The following is a 19,725-nucleotide window of genomic DNA, read 5'->3' as shown; positions in this document are numbered from 1 at the left end:
GAGACACCAAAAGGTTGGACACCCCTGCCTTAAAGCGTGGAATCCAATGCTAATTCAGGATAGTTAGTGTCAAAATAGGATTGAATTGCTGGGTACCAAGTTGATGTTGTAGAACTGATTGTTGGTGTAGGAAAAAAAACACATTTGGTGTCAAAAGTGGTGTCAGAAAACGCCACACAATCACTGATCCTTTCAGTTTACTTATTGTAAACCACTTCCTCCTTTTACTATAAAATTCATTCAACTTCATCAAGACCTTCACTCCAGACTCCTCTGTTCTCATCACCTATGTCTCCCTCTTTCCTTCATTTCCTTCTTACCCAGCTTATAATCTATAGATCACTGTTATATTCACTCCCTTGTCAAACTCTAAAATGTCTGCATTCTCAACGCCAGCACCAGAGTTACTTAATGTTGCTGGAGGAAGAAAGTACACACCAAACTGACTATACTATAAATTCAGAGTCACAAACCTAAACAGACACACAAAAATACGTTGAAATTATGTTTTCCTTGAATTCACTTTCCCAGTCTCTGAGAACACTAAACAATCTAACCTCAAACCTCCACACACTCATTCTCCAGCTGATACTCTCTCCCTTCATATTTGTCTGATCAAAGAGCAGCAACCAGAGGTACTCTCCTCATCCAGCTCCAGAACCCGTACTTGTACCTATTATGCTATACTCCTTTTCTGTTCATTTGATCCTTTATTGTTGGTAATAAAACCATCTGAAACTGAAATCTTATCTGTCTTACAAGAAAATGTTGTTTAAATAATAAGTGATCACCTAACTCTAACTGCACAGTAAGAATACTGGATGTTTCCACTTAAATCTTTAGCAAGGTTGCCAGTGTTGCTAACAAATGATCCTTCTTTACTTGTCTAAATTCTTCAGATACAATTATTAACCCAGTCCCTCTTCCCCGTAAAATTCCAATTTACCATATTTTTCGGACTGTAAGACACACCAGACCATAAGACACACCTAGGTTTTAGAGGAGGAAAATAGGAAAAAAAAAATTGAAGCAAAAAATATGCTAAAATATTTAATAATATCCTTTAAAGCAGAAATCCTTTTCTGCTTTGACATCTCTCCACAATTACAGTAGATTCAGCAGGAGACTACGATACGTAATTGTATCTTTCTACAAAATACAGTAATGACAGAACTATCAGCACTGTGTCCTTCATAGTTATGGGGGCACTGTAGCTGAGAACACCAGTGGATGACGCACTGTTATGGAGGGGGTCTGCTGCTGACACTGTTATGGGGGATCTGCTGCAGACACTGTTATGGGGGGATCTGCTGCTGACACTGTTATGGGGGGATCTGCTGCTGGAGGGCCACAGGTTGTGCAACACTCTTGTATGGGGACAGCAGTTTTGCACAACCTGTGTGGCTCTGCAGCTGTTGCCAAATTACAGCTCCCATCATCCCAACCTGTCCAAACATGATGGGAGTAGTAGTTTTGCAATAGCTGCAGGGCCACACTGACAGGTGACCCTGCAGTGGAATTTGCCTATGTTAATGTTAATGGGGGACACACCAGTCACATGATGGAGGCACCTACGGGTGCTGCAGGCTTTCCTCTCCTAACGTGCCTGCACCGCCTGTACCCTCCTCCCTAGCACTATAGTATGCTGCAGCAGGGACTCCGCTCCTGCCTCCCTTGCTTCGCACTGCTGGGACACCCCCTCCTCCCAGCCCAGGGCCCCGCAACATTGCCCCACTCCTGCTGCCACTGGCTTCCTGCAGTGGTGACTGTGCTCCTGCCTCCTGTGACCCCGCTCCACCGCCCGCCTGCAGTGAGCTAGATAAGCTACATCAGACTATAAGACGCGCCCCCATTTCCCCCCCAAATTTGGAGGGAGAAAGTGTGTCTTATAGTTCGAAAAATACAGTACATGTTGTCCCTGATTCTAATCACATATAAAGAATGGCAATATACTAGTTACATACATTAAGATCGAAAAACAGGTTTTATTACAAAGTTACAAGATTACAAGAATCCTCTGAGGTCCAAATAATTTACAACATTTTATTCTTGCAACTTCGGTGATTGGCTTGCTTTCTAACCACAAAACAACAGATTGCGAACATAGTAACCAGCACTGTATGCCCATAGCTGGACAACTGGGAAAATAACCATTATTTTCTGGAGTAATTTGAGTAACCCAAACAGAAGGCAGCATAGGGTAGTGGGACGAATAAAGCTTTGGAATTAAAGAAATCCAGATTCAAACTGTAACTTTACTACTTAACAGAAAGGGAGATCCTTCAAGAGTCTATTTTCTTTTTTTTCAATATATTTATTGATTATGCTATTACAGTTGTCCCATTTCCCCCCCACTCCACTCCATTCTGCCCACCCCCTCCCTCCCACATTCCCCCCTATAGTTCATGTCCATGGGTCATACTTATAAGTTCTTTGGCTTCTACATTTCCTACACTATTCTTACCCTCCCCCTGTCTATTTTCCACCTATCATCTATGCTACTTATTCTCTATACCTTTCCCCCCTCTCCCCCTCCTACTCCCCTATTGACAACCCTCCATGTGATCTCCATCTCTATGGTTCTGTTCCTGTTCTGGTTGTTTGCCTAGTTTGCTCTTGTTTTTGTTTTAGGTGTGGTCGTTAATAACTGTGAGTTTGCTGTCATTTTTACTGTTCCCATTTTTGATCTTCTTTTTCTTAGGTAAGTCCCTTTAACGTTTCATATAATAAGGGCTTGGTGATGATGAACGTCTTTCACTTGACCTTATCTGAGAAGCACTTTATCTTCCCTTCCATTCTAAATGATAGCTTTGCTGGATACAGTAATCTTGGATATAGGTCCTTGCATTTAATCTTGGGTAATGTAATTATGATGTGCCTTGGTGTGTTCCTCCTTGGGTCCAGCTTCTTTGGGACTCTCTGAGCTTCCTGGACTTCCTGGAAGTCTGTTTCCTTTGCCAGATGAGGGAAGTTCTCCTTCATTATTTGTTCAAATAAGTTTTCATTTTTTTGTTCTTCCTCTTCTCCTGGCACCCCTATAATTCAGATGTTGGAATGTTTCAAGGTGTCCTGGAGGATCCTAAGCCTCTCCTCATTTTTCCGAATTCTTGTTTCTTCATTCTTTTCTGGTTGGATGTTGCTTTCTTCCTTCTGGTCCACACCGTTGATTTGAGTCCCAGTTTCCTTCACATCACTATTGGTTCCCTGTACATTTTCCTTTGTTTCTCTTAGCATAGTCTTCATTTTTTCATCTGGTTTTCGAACAAATTCAACCAATTCTGTGAGAGTCTTGATAACCAGTGTTTTGAACTGTGCATCCGATAGGTTGGCTATCTCTTCCTCGCTTAGTTGTATTTTTTCTGGAGCTTTGAAGTGTTCTGTCATTTGGGTCATTTTTTTTTTTTGTCTTGGTGCATCTGTTACTTAAAGGGGCGGAGCCTTAGGTGTTCACCGGGGCAGGGTAACACTGGTCGCTGTGCTGTGACACTGTACGTGGGGGAGGGGCCTAGAGGGAGCAATGGCGCCCGCCTCACTCTCCACCAGATTTCAATCTTTCACTCCGCTTCCCACAATCACACTGGGCCCCTCTGGTGCTGGCTCCCGAGTGGGTGGGCCTGTGCACACTCTAGGCCCCTGTGGGTCTCTCCAACGACCTCTCCTGTAAGGCTGGGAGTCTCTCCTGCTGCTGCCCCCACGGGTGTTTTCAATCAGAAGTTTGAGGCTTTATTTCTCCGAGCTGGAGCCCTGGGTTGCATGGTCTGCTTTGCTCCCGCCGTTCCTCCCGGTTTATCTACGCGAGAGTGTGGGGCCGCAGGGTGCTACCCACTGCTCTGCCTGCCCCATTCTCTGCCACTCTTGAGTGTGGCCCTCTCGGTTTATCTGCGCGAATGTGGGGCCGCAGGGTCTGCTAGTGGTCAGACTGCCTGCGCCATTTGTCCCACACTCCGCCAGTCTCAGTCCCGCCACAGCCACGCGAGTCCTCTCCACCCGGGTGCCGTCTCCGCCCCTCCTACCGGTCTGGATGAATGTTTATTTTGTATTTCCTTGGTGTTGGACCCCCTTGCCGTTCGATTCTCTGTCAGTTCTGGTTGTGCGAGGAGGCGCAGTGTGTCTACCTACGCCGCCATCTTGGTTCTCCAAGAGTCTATTTTCATATCCAGAAACATGTAATGATAATTCTCCAAAAAATGTTGCAAATTAAATGTGGTATTAAGTGATTAGATAATCCCTTAATTATCTTACATTAAACTTTATCTTAATTTTAGTTTAAAAACATTTATTTAAATACCAGGCAATAATAACAATGTGAACAAAATGAGTATGTTTTGACTACTTTTATATTGTACTATTCTAAGCATTTCACCTATTTTGATGCACACTATTATCTTAGTTTTATAGATGTAAAGACAGATGAATTAAGTAATTCATCTAAAGACATATACAAGCTAAGTAACTGACCAAAGAACATATTACACAGAAAAATGATAAAGCCAAAATAAAAATCTAGATGGTGTGATTCAAGACCCCATGCTCTTATCACTAAGCTATACTTTTCTCTGGGGAGAAAGAGATGAGTAAAATACTTTCCTTTGCCCTCTTGGAGTTTTACTTTAGTTTTATGTCAATTTTATTATTTTAAGTCATTTCTAATCACCCAAATTTCATGTTATGTTTACGTATTTGTTACAGTCAGTCCAGCACTAATAGACATTTCATATTATATAATCAATTCCTATAATCTAGCTGTGCTGAATAAGCACATTATATATATTCTTAAAGATTTTATTTATTTTTAGAGAGAGAAGGGAGGGAGAAAGAAAGGGAGAGAAACATCGGTGTGAGAGAGAAACATCGATCGGCTGTCTCTTGTATGCACCCTAACCAGGGACCAAACTCACAATCCAGGCCTGTGCCCTGACCAGGAATCAAACCTGGGACCTCTTGCTTTGCGGGACAACGTCCAACCAAGCCACACCAGTAAGGGCAAACACATTACATTTTTACCAATAATTAAGCAGTTCCCACAAATAGACAATTTTAAAAAGCCATCTAAATTATATAGGCAGATCTTAGACTAAGTCTCCCAAGGCTGTGGTGGCAACAGAGGACATACTTCCCTTGCTCATTCTTCTCCTTGTTATCCCAGATAAGACAACTATATATAGTTGTACTTACTAGTCTTAAGGAAGAAACTCAACCCAATTTTAGCTTTATAGCTCCATTCCATAGAAACAGACTTACCTTTCACTTGTGTTAGGTCAATTCCTTTTTCTGCTGCCAATTTCTTTGCAAGAGGACTAACAAACAACCTTCCCTTTGGTCCAGCAGGAGTAGCTGGGCGAATGGCTGATGGTGTAGGGGCTACAGGTTGGGGAGTTGGAGGAACAGGGGTCACCTTTTTAAAAAAGTTACAAACTGTTAATTTACCACTGCAAAGGTTGGTCTAAAAGATCAACAGTCTAAGTTATAAGTCAGAGCTATTTTAATTAAGTAACTTTCACCTTTTTTCCAAAGAGCATAATGCACAGTTTTGTCTCTTAACCAACATAATACAGCTATATGAATAATAGCAATACTTTATGTCAAAAACAAAACAAAGTCAAATTCTCTTACTCCATCACAATACAGAGGCATGGAATTTAATATTGCTGACCAGTACACACAGCAACCTTACAGCCTTTCTTCACTTCACTTTCTTGCTGCTTTTTTATTTTCATTCTCTTACATCACCAACATCATTTTTATTTTTACTTAATTTCAAAATAAAAAATTATGCTGGAAGGTTCCATGTTGAAAGTACCTTAAGAAATAAACCAAAACTACCACTCTCCAGCTTCCTATGAATGCATGGCAATCAGAAATCAAGTTTTCTGACAGAAATGTATACCTAGTCTACACATGTATCTGGCATATGCAGAAGCCTTGTTATAGTGTTATCAGTACTCAAAGTTCATACAAGTTCATGTTATAGGTATATAGAATATAGTGTATAGTATACAGTGTCAGACTAAATTCTATGCAAAACAAGCCATGTTATGTCAAGGTTCAAATATATTATAAATATAAGCCTGACCCCCTTAATATGTGAATATCAACAGGACTGACAGTGACAAAGATTACACAGCAAATTCTATAGAAAAGGGGGAACAAAGCATTACCTTCTATATGCATATCAACATCTAAAGCAGAAAAGGAACATGTCCCCTCAGCTTTGTTCTCAGCACGACTCAAGACAGCAGGAAAAAAAGGAAAGCTACAAGGATCAAATTATTGACCATTAGGTAAATGGTGCAGAGCCACACCCCCTGTAGGTCTCCATAAATGCTGACTACTTCCTTTCTCATTCATAGAATCTTAGAGCTACAAGGAATCTAGAATATCATCTAATCTGATCTTTGAATTCAGAAAAGAATAAAATAAGTGTTCCCTCAATTTTGGAGGCATACCTACCTGGGGAGGAGTAGGTGGCGGTGCTTGTGGTTTTAAATCAGTTACTTCTGTTGGCCTATAGTCAGCAAATGCTGGTATATCTGCCTCTTTTTCTACAATGATACAGAGTGGTGTTCCTAGAGGGACATCTCTTGTTCCTTCTGGGACCAGGATTTTTGCCAAGTAACCTTCTTCTTGTACTTCAAAACCTTAAACAGAAAGAAAAACTAACATGGAACTTAAAGGGCTCCCTACTCCTTTAAATTCAAAACAGTTTTATGTAGGAGGTTCTTCTCCTTCAAACTAGCTACATAACCTTTTGCAGCTATTTAACCTTTGTGTCTCAGCTTCTTTACCTACAAAATGGGGATAATAATAGAACGCACATCATAGGCATGTTATGAAAATTAAATGATTCAGTATTTTTCAGGTATTTAGAAATAGTACCTGGTACAAAGTAAATACTAAATAAGTATCTATTAAATAAAACTATGAGAGATTACAGACAGTGGTTGGTTCTAAACATTCTCCTAAAAACATTTCCATGGGCAGACCCTATGCAGACCCACAAGACTCTCAGATGGCATTAATTGTACTAGTACGAATCAGAACCACGTGGATGTTAAACAAAGGGAACTACTAGCCTTGACAGTGATGTGGGATTACATTACTAAAAGCATTTTTTGAGTTTTTCAAAGGGGTTATAATTGGTATTACACCAAATATTTCAACATAAAGAAATACAGTATTACTAGGGCTTCTATGGTGTTGACAACTTACATTTCATTTCAGCTGCTGCTTTTCCTACAAGGAACTCACACATGAAGGGTTGCAAACAAAACTAAAGCCACTGCAGAAGACAACAGTTGCCTTCTGGATCTTGGCTTTCTTTGGTGTTGTGCCTCTCCCTGATGAACACATCTTTGATGAATGCTTCTACATCCCAATTAAGAAATATCAAATAACAGATATTTTTTTAAAAAAATAAAGGACTTCAAGGCCACAATAGAGTTTAAAAAGTTTGACCAAGGTCTTATTTCTCTAGTTATTAGTCTCTAGAATATCAGCCTCTATGGCACCATTGGTATTTACAGGGGATACTGGTATGCAAAGCAGATCTATTGTCATCAAGGTTTTTTGTTTGTTTCTCTCTTTTTAACAAACAGAATCCTTTCTTCTAAGACAATCTATGGGGAAAAGCACAAGGTGCAAAAAGATGTCCTACTTGTTAAGTCCTCTTTTGCCCATGGAATCATGGGGTTTAAACCAATGATTTAAAAAAAAAACAACAAAAAAACCCCCACACACCAATGATTTCGTGATTTCAGAACACAATCTGAAAAAGACTAATGCAGAGGGTGCCCAGAATCACCTATTGCATGTCTGGGGACTGGACAGGAAAGAAGATATTTATCTACAAAAATGTATAAATATTATATGGTTATCTATGTGGGTTTTGTTCTGAGCATAAAAATGAATAGAAAATATATGGAAATATGGTATCTGAACATATATCTATATATTTATTTTCTATCAGTCATTTCTCAAACTATGAAAACAATCTAAACCCTGGTTTCAGTTTTCCCTAAAAGTCATCTTAAATTCTTTGGTAGTTCCTGCCTTGGAAGTTATTTTTTCTCCTGTTTCCTCTTTTTTTCCCTTGCTCACTTTAGAGAATGGCAGTTCTGACATTGCTTCTCAATAACATAATAAGGATAAAAAGCAAACTCGGGCCTAAAAATAATCTAAACTGACATATCCCTGACTCAATGGAAGTGCCAAATCTGACTATGCACACTTTTGCTATCAAATATCCTCTTCCAGGAAATGAATCCCAAGAATTAAAATGTTTCATGTTATCACTCACTCATTATAGGATAGGACGGCAATCCTCTTCCCTCATTGGAAAACTCAGTGTCTCAACCATTAAGAGCTGAAGAAATCTCACCTATAGTGGCCTTGTCAGTCTCTATCTCTGCCAATAAGTCTCCTTCACTTAGCTTCTCACCCACTTTTTTTTCCCATCTCTGAACAGTGCCCATGGTCATGGTGGGAGAGAGGGCAGGAAGAACCACCTGTAGAAACAAACAATTACTGTTTAATATGGGCAAGTCTCGAGCACGATGGCATTCAGGCAAGCTTAGTTTCATAGAGTGATAGTGACCATGACAATCTAACCTCCCATGTGCCCGATACCCCCATAACAGCAAAAGTTCAGTGCTCAATAGTGTCCCACCAGTTAAATTATCCTTAGAATCTAAAGGTGTCTCATATCAGTGATACCCTGAACCAGCCTCCAAAGTTAAAAGCAAAGAGCAGATGGGAAAGATTATTTTTCTAGGCAGTCAAAATTAACCCCTCAATTTCTAAGCAAAGAGCCTTTTTTCATTTTTTCTAACACTTAGATTAAGATAGAATTTTTCACTTTTCACAGAATGATCTTGGTCTACACTATGCCATTAAAATTTTGCTGTACTCTGTATTAGCATCTATCTTTTTACTCAGAGGAAACTGTATTTCTTCCAAACTTCCCAGATATATTTCCAAGATAAAGAATAACTAATATTAAGAACTCTTCTGCCCTGGCTGGTGTGGCTCAGTGGATTGAGCGCCAGCCTGCAAAACAAATGGTCGCCGGTTCGATTCCCAGTCAGGGCACATGCTGGGGTTGCAGGCCAGGTCCCCAGTAGGGGGAACGTGAGAGGCAACCATCCATTGATGTTTCTCTCCCTTTTTCTCCCTCCCTCCCCCACTCTAAAAATAAAAAATAAATAAAATCTATAAATTAAAAAAAATTTTTTTTTTTTAATTCTTCTTCACTATAGCCACTTCCACACCAATGAATCTAAACACCAGATTGGCTGATCTAAATTAAAAATTGTTGTCCTATTTATATGGCTTGTGTGTCCATTGAATCTAGATGCTTACTTTGGATTACAGATTTTGTTTTTGCAGTTTGTTTAGTTGTGTGTGTCTAATTAATAGTAGGATTATGATGAGAGAAAAATCATTTCAATTGATGTCTCAGGAAGGCTGGAAAAAGGGTAAAACAAAACTTAAAATTCTAATTAGAAAAAATTTTTAAATGTTTTTCGTGTTCAAAATTTGTCATTTTCATCTACTTATCATTAGTGGAGCTGGAATAAAGATGTGGTACATACATACAATGGAATACTACTTAGCCATAAAAAAAGATGAAAGATTGCCATTTGGGACAGTATGAATGTATCTTGAGAGTAATATACTAAGTGAAATAAGTCAAACAGAAAATGAGAACTGTATGATTTTGCTCATGTGTAGGATATAAAAAAAAAAAACAACAAACAAAACACAAACTCACAGATATAATAGAATGGTAGTTACCAGAGGGGAAGGGGAGTGGGAGACGATAGAAAGGGTAAAGGGGGTCAAATACAAGGCAACAGAATGAAAGTAGACTTTGGGTGGTGAGCACGTAATTGCATACACATGTGTTGTAGAACAAGGCTGTACTTCTGAAATTTATGTTATTAACCAATGTTCCCAATAATTTTAATAATAATCCTCACATAAACAAATCAGAGGAGCTGATAATCTCTATGCAGTAAAGGATAATTAAGACATAACCCTAACACTTGCACATAAAGACACAAACGTAAAATGGAGAAAAATAAGTTTTCAGTTAGCCAAAACGTTCATTTAGTTTTTTCTGTATTATAGCTCTAGTAGGGCTTAGTTTTTAACTTCACTGGAAATAATTTTGTTAGACTGTATTCTGACAGTAGTCATATCAGTGCATTTTTTAAAAAATCAAAATAAGTGAATTTTTGTGTAGTCATTTTAATATTGAAGAGGGAAGAAAAAAAGCAACATTTCCAGAGTATTATGCTTTATTGCTTTATTATTTCAAGACAGGTAAAAATGCAACTGAAACACACAAGAAAGATTCATGCAGCATATGGAGAAGGTGCTGTGACTGATCGAATGTGTCAAAAGTGGTTTGTGAAGTTTCTTGGTACTATTGACATTTTGGCCAAATAATTCTTTGCTGTGGGGCTGTCTTATACACTGGGTGTTTAGCAGCACCCCTGGCCTCTACCCCATAGAAGCTAATAGTGGGAGATAGATGACATACTCAACATAGCCAAATCAATAGTTACTGGTGAAAATGAATAATATGTCTTTTATTTTATGGAAAAAACTAAATGGACTTTATGGCCAACCCAATAAGTCTTATGTAGTAAGACAGAATATGCTGAACAAGATGAAATAAATGTGTGAACTGAACACCAGGCAAAACTTGGTCACAAGTGACTGTTAATAATAGATCATGGGCTAGAACATTATGTCCAAAGAAGAATTGATTCCTATACAAAAATTTCTACAAATAAATTAAGTAAAGGAAAAGTTCTAGTCTTAATACTTTAGGAAAAGGACAGCAGGTTTTTATCCATTTCCACTAGCGGAAACACACAAACATCCATCAGTTGCCCTAGTATCTAATCAACTGATTTAGTTTCTTAGAAACTGATTTAGTTAATAGAATCAACAGAGATTGTTGCCTTCAGCTTTGTTGCAATGCTATTATGTGTGTCTATTCTATATTTATTCTTCACTGTCAGTTTTCTCATTTATTAACACTACCTACTGGACTACTTCACCCACTCTTAGAAAATAGAACACCACATGTCAAACGAAAACACCAATTGGGGACTTTCATTCAATAGACAGCACACAAGGCTTACTAAAAACTCTACTTATAGGGGAGTAGGTAGATATAAGTACAAATCATCCTCAAAATCTAATATAATGTTCTTAAATGAGAAATGCCAAGTATAATTCTTTCTACTACATTGTGGTTGAGAAAGGTTAAAGTTAATTGGCCAAGTTAACACACCTGGAAATAACTAGGAGTAAAAGTTGTCATCAATTTTCATGTTTAAATTTCTATTTACTTTCAAATGACAAGAGATAGCCATATTTAATGTCAGCTTCCAGAATGTAATAGCCATCTATGAAAATTAATGAATAAATAATAAACTTTCTAGAGTAAACACCCAGAGGCTGGGCCTCACCTGCATGTGAGTGGGATATGAGCTACCAGGAGCCTGAGCAGAAGGTGTAGGTGGCGAAGAAGTGGCCGCAGGGGTTGGTGCTGGGGCTGCTTGTGGGGTAGATGCTGCTGAGTCCAATGTATAATTTTTAAAGGCCTCAACATCCTCAGGACTAAGAAAGAGAAAGAGTGCATAAGTATAAGGGGGATTATAATGCAGATTTAGCTCCTACAGAAGGATTCTTAGGAGCCTATAACTCCTAAATTGTCAATTCTGGGTTAAAATACTCCACTAATCACCTAAGTGTCAAAAATTACCAGGGTATTACTCACTTTTCAACTGTGATACAGATGATCGATCCAACTGGAACGTCTCTGGTACCCTCAGCAACAAGTATCTTTGCCATGTAACACTCCTCCATGCTCTCAAATCCAACAGTAGCTTTATCGGTCTCAACCTTTCAACACAAAAGTAGGAGCTTAGGCTTGTACTGCCAAGTATGAAGATTATTAGCATGTGAACATTATAGTAGCATTATACAACTCATGTGAAGAAATCACAGATTTGAATTATTAATTTTTTAATTTTTACTATTATTTTTTAATCCTCACCCAAGGATATGTTTGTTTATTTTACTTTACTTTTTTATGTTTATTGATTTCAAAGAGAGAGGAAGGGAGGGGGAGAGAGAGAGAAAAAGCAAGAGAAAGAAACATTGATGTGAGAGAGATACATCACTGGTTGCCCACCATACATGCCCCAACCGGGGATCAAACCCGCAGGCTTTAGGTGTATGAGACGATGCTCAACCAACTGAGCCACCCAGCCAATGCAGAAGGCATTTTTTTTAAACCTTAGCTAAACATTTAGTTTGGTTAGCTGCTGACAACTTATCTAACCAATCTTCTCTAATATCAAGTTGTAATAAGCGTCTAAGTTTCTTAAGCAGAAGGTGTAACTACCCACCCAGAAAGTTAATGCTCAGTCTTAACTAATTACTAATTTAACTAATTCAGTCCCTTCTAACTTATTTCCATATTTTAAAACAACTTACCTCTGCAATTAGTTCACCCTCATTGATTTTTTCTCCTTCCTTTTTCTCCCAACGGGCAATGGTGCCTGCTTGCATTGTGGGGGAAAGAGAGGGCAACGGAACCTGGAGGATAAAAAGGAGAAACACTAAACTTAAAAGGGGCTACATAAATCTCAGTCCGGTTTAATATTTCATACCATTCAATTTAATTTAATGCAAAGAGTTTGAGTCTCACCACACGCTGGGCACAGGGGATATAAAGAGAGTTCCTGCCAGACTCTCTCCAATGACAAGCTTCCTGTCCCAGTGTCCCGTTGGTCTGACAGAGCAAGTATTGTACCTTAGCAGACATTCACGTAGAGCCCCAAGTTTGGGGCTCTTCTTTCAATGGAACCAGATCAGGAGAGGGAGGCTCAAGAGTTACAGCAAAGCTGCGTAGTGGAAAAGAGACAATGACATATACTGATAGGGGGGTTGAGGTCCACTGAAGCCTCTGAGAAAATATCCAAGGCCAAGAAGACAACCCTGAAGGACAAAGGGGTCCTGAGAAGTACAGGTCTGGGGCTCACCTTCTGATGCGGGGGAAGACTATACCAGCGGCGGCCAGGCGCTCCCAACAGCTGCAGCAGAAAGCGATTCCGTGGTGTGGCCCACGAGCCCGGACGCCAGCCGCAGAGTACCCGGCCTCTACAATACCGGGTGGTCGCGCTCTTGCAACGAGCCGGAGCTGGACCAACCCGCGGGGCCACGCACGGAACTCCCGGTTCCTCCCACAAGGCGGTCCGCCGAGCCCCGAATCCTGCCCTGGGAGCCGCATTCTGGGCCCGTCGCGCACAAACGCGCCACATACTACCACTGCCCACAACACCCCCAAACCAACGCCGTCCCCGGAGTGACCTCTCCAAGAGCAGTGCGGCGTTGCCGTCAACCAACCCGCGCAGCCGCACGTTGTCGTAAAACGGGCTCCAAAAACTAGCCCCACCCTCTTCCCCTCACTAGAAACGTATTTAACGACCCCCTTTCGGGGCCGGCTGGCGGGGGAGAGTGGTCCTAAGTGCGTGAGGGCGGTTACTTTGGGACCTCGGAGCGGGAGAGTTGAGGCGGAGCCAACGCAGACTCAAATTTGGGAGAAATAAGACCTTGCGGAGAGCGGAAGGTAGTGGAGTCTTAGGTGAGGGACCTCCGCGAGGATGAGGTCCGAGCGAGGTGAAGGGCACGCCCGAAAGGTAGAGGCCTAAAAGGGCTGCGAAGGCCCGGATAACCCGCAGAGTGGTGCGGGAAGGGCTGAAGGGAGTGACCAAATTCTAAAGTGAAGCCGGAGGACCGCTGGCCGCTGAGAGCCTTAGGCCAAGGGGCGAGGTTTGGAACGTTCGTGGAGAGAGGTGGGAGCAGGGACCGCCTGAGGGCTAGTCTGAGAGTCCCCGGGTGCGTGCTCGGCCTTGACTCGCTCTGCCGGGGTGTCCAGCTCTGCGCAGGCTGTGTTACAAAGATTTAATTTCAGGTTTGTGGCCCAACGGGAAACCAGAATGAACAGGTTTTCCAGCCAAATGGTGTCAAGGGCAGCCAAGTGAAGATACATTCCGACATCCAGCTGTACTGTAGCAGGATTATGCATATTCCCTATATGAAGATACAAATTTACGAGAGATTTGCGTTTCTGAAATGCCATAACATCCCTTTAAGTCGCATAAAGCTTTGTTATGCTTGAAATGTATTGTCCTGAAACTGAACTATAAGCACGTAGAGCGGCTGGCATGGCTATATTGTTCTGCCATGTCTCCCCAGAATTTAGTATGTGGTAAATAGTGGGGGCTGAATACACGTCCTTTGAATTAACAAAAAGTTTTCTACAACATTCGCTAGGTACACTTTACTATAGGGACGTCATCCTATAATTAGAAATATCATTTCTGAGCTGAGGGTGACATTTGATTAGCAGGAAGCTAGTGCCGAATTTACATCTTAAGTCCCGAGTGTGCAGATGGTCAGAGAACGCCAAGAACAACAAATAGGAAAATGTAACATTTGAAAAACATGTTCACCCTTGCTAGTGATTTAATATTTGGAAAATTAAAACAGCCAGGAGGTACTATTTCACACCTAAATTAAAACTTTAAAGTCTAAAAACCCAGTACTAATGAGATTGCAGAGACAGAGATGATCTTGTTTGGGGGCACTAAATACTGTTGTTTTAGCAATGCAATTTAGTAAGAAATAACAATAATTTTTTTAAAAGTTTATATCCCCTCGCCCCCAAATCGTACTCTATTATCCTTGGGACATTCAAAACAAGGAAATAAAGATTTTGGTATTTTTGTAACAGAAAAAACACAGGAAACTACACAAAAATGAGGAAAAGATTTAGCATGCACAGCTGCCTAACAATAACATGCAGGTGATACATTTGAGAAATATAAAATTTCCAGATTACATGGAAAGGCACATTTGAAATAATATTAAGTAGAGCAATTGTTAAATTACATACAACTACTTACAAATAACAATTGGAAGAATCAGTGGAAGAATAATTGTGATTAGTAAAAGGGCTTATAACTATAAATTATAAAAATAACGATTTTGAGTTGCCTACAATATCTACTTGCACTGCTTTTGAATTTAATAACTGGACCTAAATTAGCGTTTGTAGAAGATGATCTTCAGTTTGCTGTTAACCTTACTTACATGGGCTTGCTTAAAACTTGTTTTGCATTTTTCAGTGCATAGCAAGTTTGCATTTTGAATATACTTTTGACAGGTGTACCTAACTCATAGGAGGGCACAGGTCAAAACAGTCCAGGGATGATGATAGCTTGACCCCAGAGGTAGGCTGGTAATTCTAACGCTCATCAATTCAGTCCTGAGAGAGTGGACCTGAACTGCCCTAAACAGATTGGATAAAGGAATTTAAGAAAAAGGAAGATAAAAACTAACAGGGTTTGCACTCCTGAGTTCTTATTAGTTTGCATTTTTATGTATAGTATCAAAATAAGGGCTAAATCAATTAATTTTCTTTGCTAAATAAACTATTTTGTGCTTACATTAGAAATACCGATAGAAAATATCTGTAGCAATAAAGTGGTTCTTATCTCCACTCTCCAAGCAATGAATAAACATGCTACCAGGGAGCCACTGGAGGAAATTTACTTTCACTAAATGTAAATTGCTTTATTGATTAATTTCAGTTGAGAAACACAAGTGAAAATGATTAATAGTATTTAATTTGCAAGCTCCGTTTTATTCATAGTGTTTTTTTAATTAATTCACAGATCTGGTATATACAAGCAGTTAAAACTGGTTACCACTTTGATAATCAGAAGCCTCTGGTATAACAGTCTATGAAAACATTGTAAAACTGAGGGAATACATAATAATAATCTCTTTAAAAGCAATGGTTGCAAACATGTTTCTAAGAAAATATAACTTTACATATATATTTTAAGCAAGCTATACCTCTTAACATAAATTCAGACAATAGGAGTATGCAATCATAATGTTTATTTTATAGAAAAAAAATTATTGTGACCTAAATGCTTTTAAGTGATTAGAGTCCTCTTGAATTGGATATAGATTATATTTCCCCCAATTTATAACCATCCTGGTCAAAAAGAGCTGAAAAGTTAGTCAGTAAGTAGGACTGCCATTTCCAAGTAAGTTTAACCTAAACTCTTTAGGTAGAAATTGTAAAGTGTTCCAATTCCAGCTAATTTAGGGAACGGAGTAAGTACAGCCTTGAGTTTTTAAATGAAGACTTTTAAAGGAATTGAGCTTTCTACTAAATTCGTTTTTATAAGAGGGTCTCTTTTTTTTTTAATCTAACAGGGTTTGGAGATTATTTTATGAACTCTAACCATTCTAGTTCCTTAGATTTCTCAAAGAAAGAGAACTTCAGCAGTAGCAGGATGGACTGTCCCACACAAAAGCCACTAGTGAACAATACTCTGAATAAGTCAACAGGCCTCTTAAGAGTGCAGCCACAGTGTATCCAGTAGGAGACTATTCAAGATGAATCAATGCACACTCCTCCCCAGAAGGTTTCTCTGTCTTTAGAAACTGGAATGAAGATTACGAAACATTTTACACAAGAATTACTGGAGTGACATCCTGTAATGGGGGTTCTTAGTTATTACCACTGGCATATGAGATTAATGAGCTCAAGGGAAAGAACTATTTCATTTTCTTCCCTGAACTCAACTTCAGCTTTCTGTGGAGGCACTAAGGCCATGCAGCTCCTTTTCCCAAAGGATGTAGAGATAAAAGACAATCCAGGTAGAGGACTTTGATATTTTTCTTTCATTTAATTTTCTCTTAAAAGGTAAATTCTACATGATGGTAAGAATGCTTGCTGAAAGAAAACTGACAAGTACAAACTGCATCAAGAGACAGACAACATAAATTGTACTGGAAATACAATAATAAATTTGGCTTGATAATCCTCATGCTATCTTATAGCAAAACACTAAAATTCATGCAACAGACAAATTAGTGACATGAGGACTTTTTCTCCAAGCTTCCTGGGAAAAAGAAACTGAGAACATACTGTTTTCTTCTGTTTGTTTTCATAACGAATTATTCTTGCTTTTGCCTGACTTTCCCAAACTTTCGCAGTCATTTCTGATGAAAAATCATTCTTCAATAGGAGAAGATGACCAGGTAAACTAACATGAAAGACATCAGGTGTCTTTTTAGCTCCTGTCTGCTAGAGGAGCAATCAAATAGATTATGTAAAACTACCTCCACAATTAAAATGGCAGGTAAAACTGGAACAGGAGTTAGTTATCATTAGTATCCTTGTAATAAAATAAAGCTTATTCTGAAACCATAGGGCTGATAAGAAGAGCCTGTATAAAAGCTACTGGGTTCTCCAGAAAATGGACACTGTACACAGAATGTGAGAATATACAGAACTCACACTCAAGTTATAAAAATAGACATGGTTCTCAGACAGAAAAGCAAATGAGTACAAAATAATTCTCCGAACGTGAACAATTTAAAAAAGACATTTATATAAAACAACAAAATGTCATCTCAGAGCTCCAAGTAGTCTGCTGAAATGGCTGACAAGGACAGATAGCTGGAGACAGACAGGTCAAGAACCCAGAACTGATCTGTCCGACTCTTCTGGTTGGCAGTGTATAATGGTGGTCACAGGCAGTCTGCTTTTGGGGGGCAAAAAATTTCTCTCTGCATATAAAATGGCTGATTGGTTGACAGTTTTTAATGAATGAGAAAACTCAAGTTATTAAATAATCCCTAGAAATTTAGCAATTTTCTGTTAGCTTCTATATTTGATAATGTTGCACTTGAGAAAGGACTCTAGGTTTTTTCACCCAGAATCAACCCTGCCATTTACAACTCATGCTTCATGCCCCATGGTTTCTATTGTGCCTTAAAGGATCAACCTAGACTAAATGTATAACAGAAAATCAGTCTGGCCTTGAAATGAAGATGCACAGACCAGTAACTCATGCTCAATACTTCATAAACCACAAATACTGAAATTACTAAAAGTCTGTCTCCTTTTGACTACAAAGGAGATGCCATGAGCTAAGCAAAGTCATGAGAAAAACAAAGTCAAGAAAATATATGGGTAGCAGCACCTTTCCATACCCGCCTGGATTTTTAAGGAGACTTTTACTCCTTATTCCTTTCAAATACAAAGTTCATGAGGTGGAAGGGGAAAAAAATGGCTCTAAAGTTGAAGAGTCCCCAGAGAAAACTAGCAGTACATGGAGTATGCCCTCTGGGCTAAAAGACAAATTGCAGAACCAGTTAAGACACAAGAGGCAGCCCAAGGTCTTAATTATGGTTTTGGCATAATAATAGCACTACACGGGCAGCCCTTTTTCATCTAATCAACAATTCAGCACCATCCATGTCCAGTCCAGAAGACTCCTAAGGAGTGGCTTTCATCTTTGGTACCACCCCATGAGTTACTCTTGGTTTGTAATTGCTTCAAAGAAGCAAAAAAGCTGGTATCTTTGCCTTGTCTATGAGTACAATTGCTGGGACTCTGATTGCTGCAACCACTGAGGCCAATTAAAATAACACTAACACATAGGAGTGATGCATCCAATTCCCAGGTTCCAGACAATAGCAGCCATGCCCCAACAGGAGCAAAATCATCCATCCCTATTGGTTAAGGCCTTCGGTTTGTTGTCCTCAGAGTAAAATAAAACCTTGTGTTCCCACGGACAAGGAACTCCAGATGAATTCATGGTTTACATTTGGACAGGGATTTTCAGTACCACATACTCCAGGCACAGAAAACAGGACTGTCCTTTGGCTGTCACACTCGGAGAAGCTTCTATATTGGCAGCACAAACTAGAAACTTCTTAGTGTATTCTAGTTTTAGTCATCTTCCTGAGTGAAACAGCCAGGGAGTGCCAAGTTCCATAAGCCCCAATCTAATACTCAGCATTAATTCTCTCCATGGTCTTCTTCCACCCAGGCTACAATTTTCCCTTCCCATCCGGGGATGGCATCATCATCATGGAAAACCTGGAGAAAGAAAAAAAAGCCATATAGAAAAAATAACAGGAAGATAGGGAGTCTCACTAAACAACTGCCGCTGATAAAAATAAGACCACAAACATAAAGGATAAGAAAGTGTAGAGGAAAGCTGTGTTAGAGAGTTAGAGTCCATGTCCCTTTGGTTTTGTCCCTAAAGTTATAACTGGAAAAAATTATACACACACACACACACTTACTTACATACTCTTAGTTCCACGTCTCTGAAATGGTAAGAGCATAGGTACGTAACACTGCTTTGCTCACAGAGATACATAAAAATTTATAAATTGCTAATATAGAGCACTTGGGACTTCTTAGGAGAGGGCAGTGGTATAAACATTAAAACAACAAGAACAGGGAAAATCTTGTTCCTGGGCATTGTAAAGAAAAGATTAGAAAGACCTTAACATGTTTTCATGCACTTCTTTTCATTCATTCATTCAATTCATTTGGCCACTAATGGAAGAGAGTTATTGAAACATTTCAGTGAGGAACTCATTACAAAATAAAATATTGGCTTTTCCAACCCTTTCCATTCTATAACCACAATAAGAGCACTTACAATATGCCATAACCCAGAAGCACATGACTTTCCAAAAGCTCTTCATTGTTATCCAAGAAACCACCACCTCAATATACAGTTCCACATTCATGCCTATGTATTGATTTTGTGCTACATAGGAAGCAGAACATTTTCTAAGATTTGGCTACAGTTGGGA

At 39.4% G+C, this 19,725-nt stretch overlaps 3 protein-coding genes across 11 annotated transcripts in view; 1 reads left to right on the top strand and 2 right to left on the bottom strand.

Annotated features, from left to right (window-relative positions):
* Positions 1 to 8,137, top strand: part of PIH1D2 (PIH1 domain containing 2) — a 40,859-nt gene extending 32,722 nt beyond the window's left edge. The window contains exon 8 of the mRNA XM_053923965.1: positions 7,222 to 8,137. The gene's annotated coding sequence lies outside the window, so the exon portion shown is untranslated. The remainder of the gene's footprint in view (positions 1 to 7,221) is intronic.
* The window catches only part of DLAT (dihydrolipoamide S-acetyltransferase), a 36,269-nt gene extending 22,756 nt beyond the window's left edge, over positions 1 to 13,513 (bottom strand). The window contains exons 1-7 of the mRNA XM_024570814.3: positions 13,065 to 13,513; positions 12,517 to 12,618; positions 11,795 to 11,919; positions 11,484 to 11,634; positions 8,378 to 8,504; positions 6,451 to 6,638; positions 5,242 to 5,395 (exon numbers count right to left, since the gene is read on the bottom strand). Coding sequence (XP_024426582.2) covers positions 5,242 to 5,395; positions 6,451 to 6,638; positions 8,378 to 8,504; positions 11,484 to 11,634; positions 11,795 to 11,919; positions 12,517 to 12,618; positions 13,065 to 13,343 — 1,126 coding nt within the window. The 5' untranslated portion in view covers positions 13,344 to 13,513. The remainder of the gene's footprint in view (positions 1 to 5,241; positions 5,396 to 6,450; positions 6,639 to 8,377; positions 8,505 to 11,483; positions 11,635 to 11,794; positions 11,920 to 12,516; positions 12,619 to 13,064) is intronic.
* A 2,196-nt stretch (positions 13,514 to 15,709) lies between these two features.
* DIXDC1 (DIX domain containing 1) overlaps positions 15,710 to 19,725 on the bottom strand; it is a 75,672-nt gene continuing 71,656 nt past the window's right edge. For all 9 annotated transcript variants that reach the window (XM_024570717.3, XM_024570716.4, XM_053925853.2 and 6 more), the window contains one exon: positions 15,710 to 18,994. In XM_024570717.3, coding sequence (XP_024426485.2) covers positions 18,914 to 18,994 — 81 coding nt within the window. In that variant the 3' untranslated portion in view covers positions 15,710 to 18,913. The remainder of the gene's footprint in view (positions 18,995 to 19,725) is intronic.

Source organism: Desmodus rotundus, chromosome 5 (genome assembly GCF_022682495.2).
Source record: "Desmodus rotundus isolate HL8 chromosome 5, HLdesRot8A.1, whole genome shotgun sequence".
In the NCBI taxonomy this organism is placed as follows: Eukaryota; Metazoa; Chordata; class Mammalia; order Chiroptera; family Phyllostomidae; genus Desmodus; species Desmodus rotundus.
Note: the sequence above shows the minus strand (reverse complement) of the source record. Positions and strands in the feature narration are given on the sequence as shown.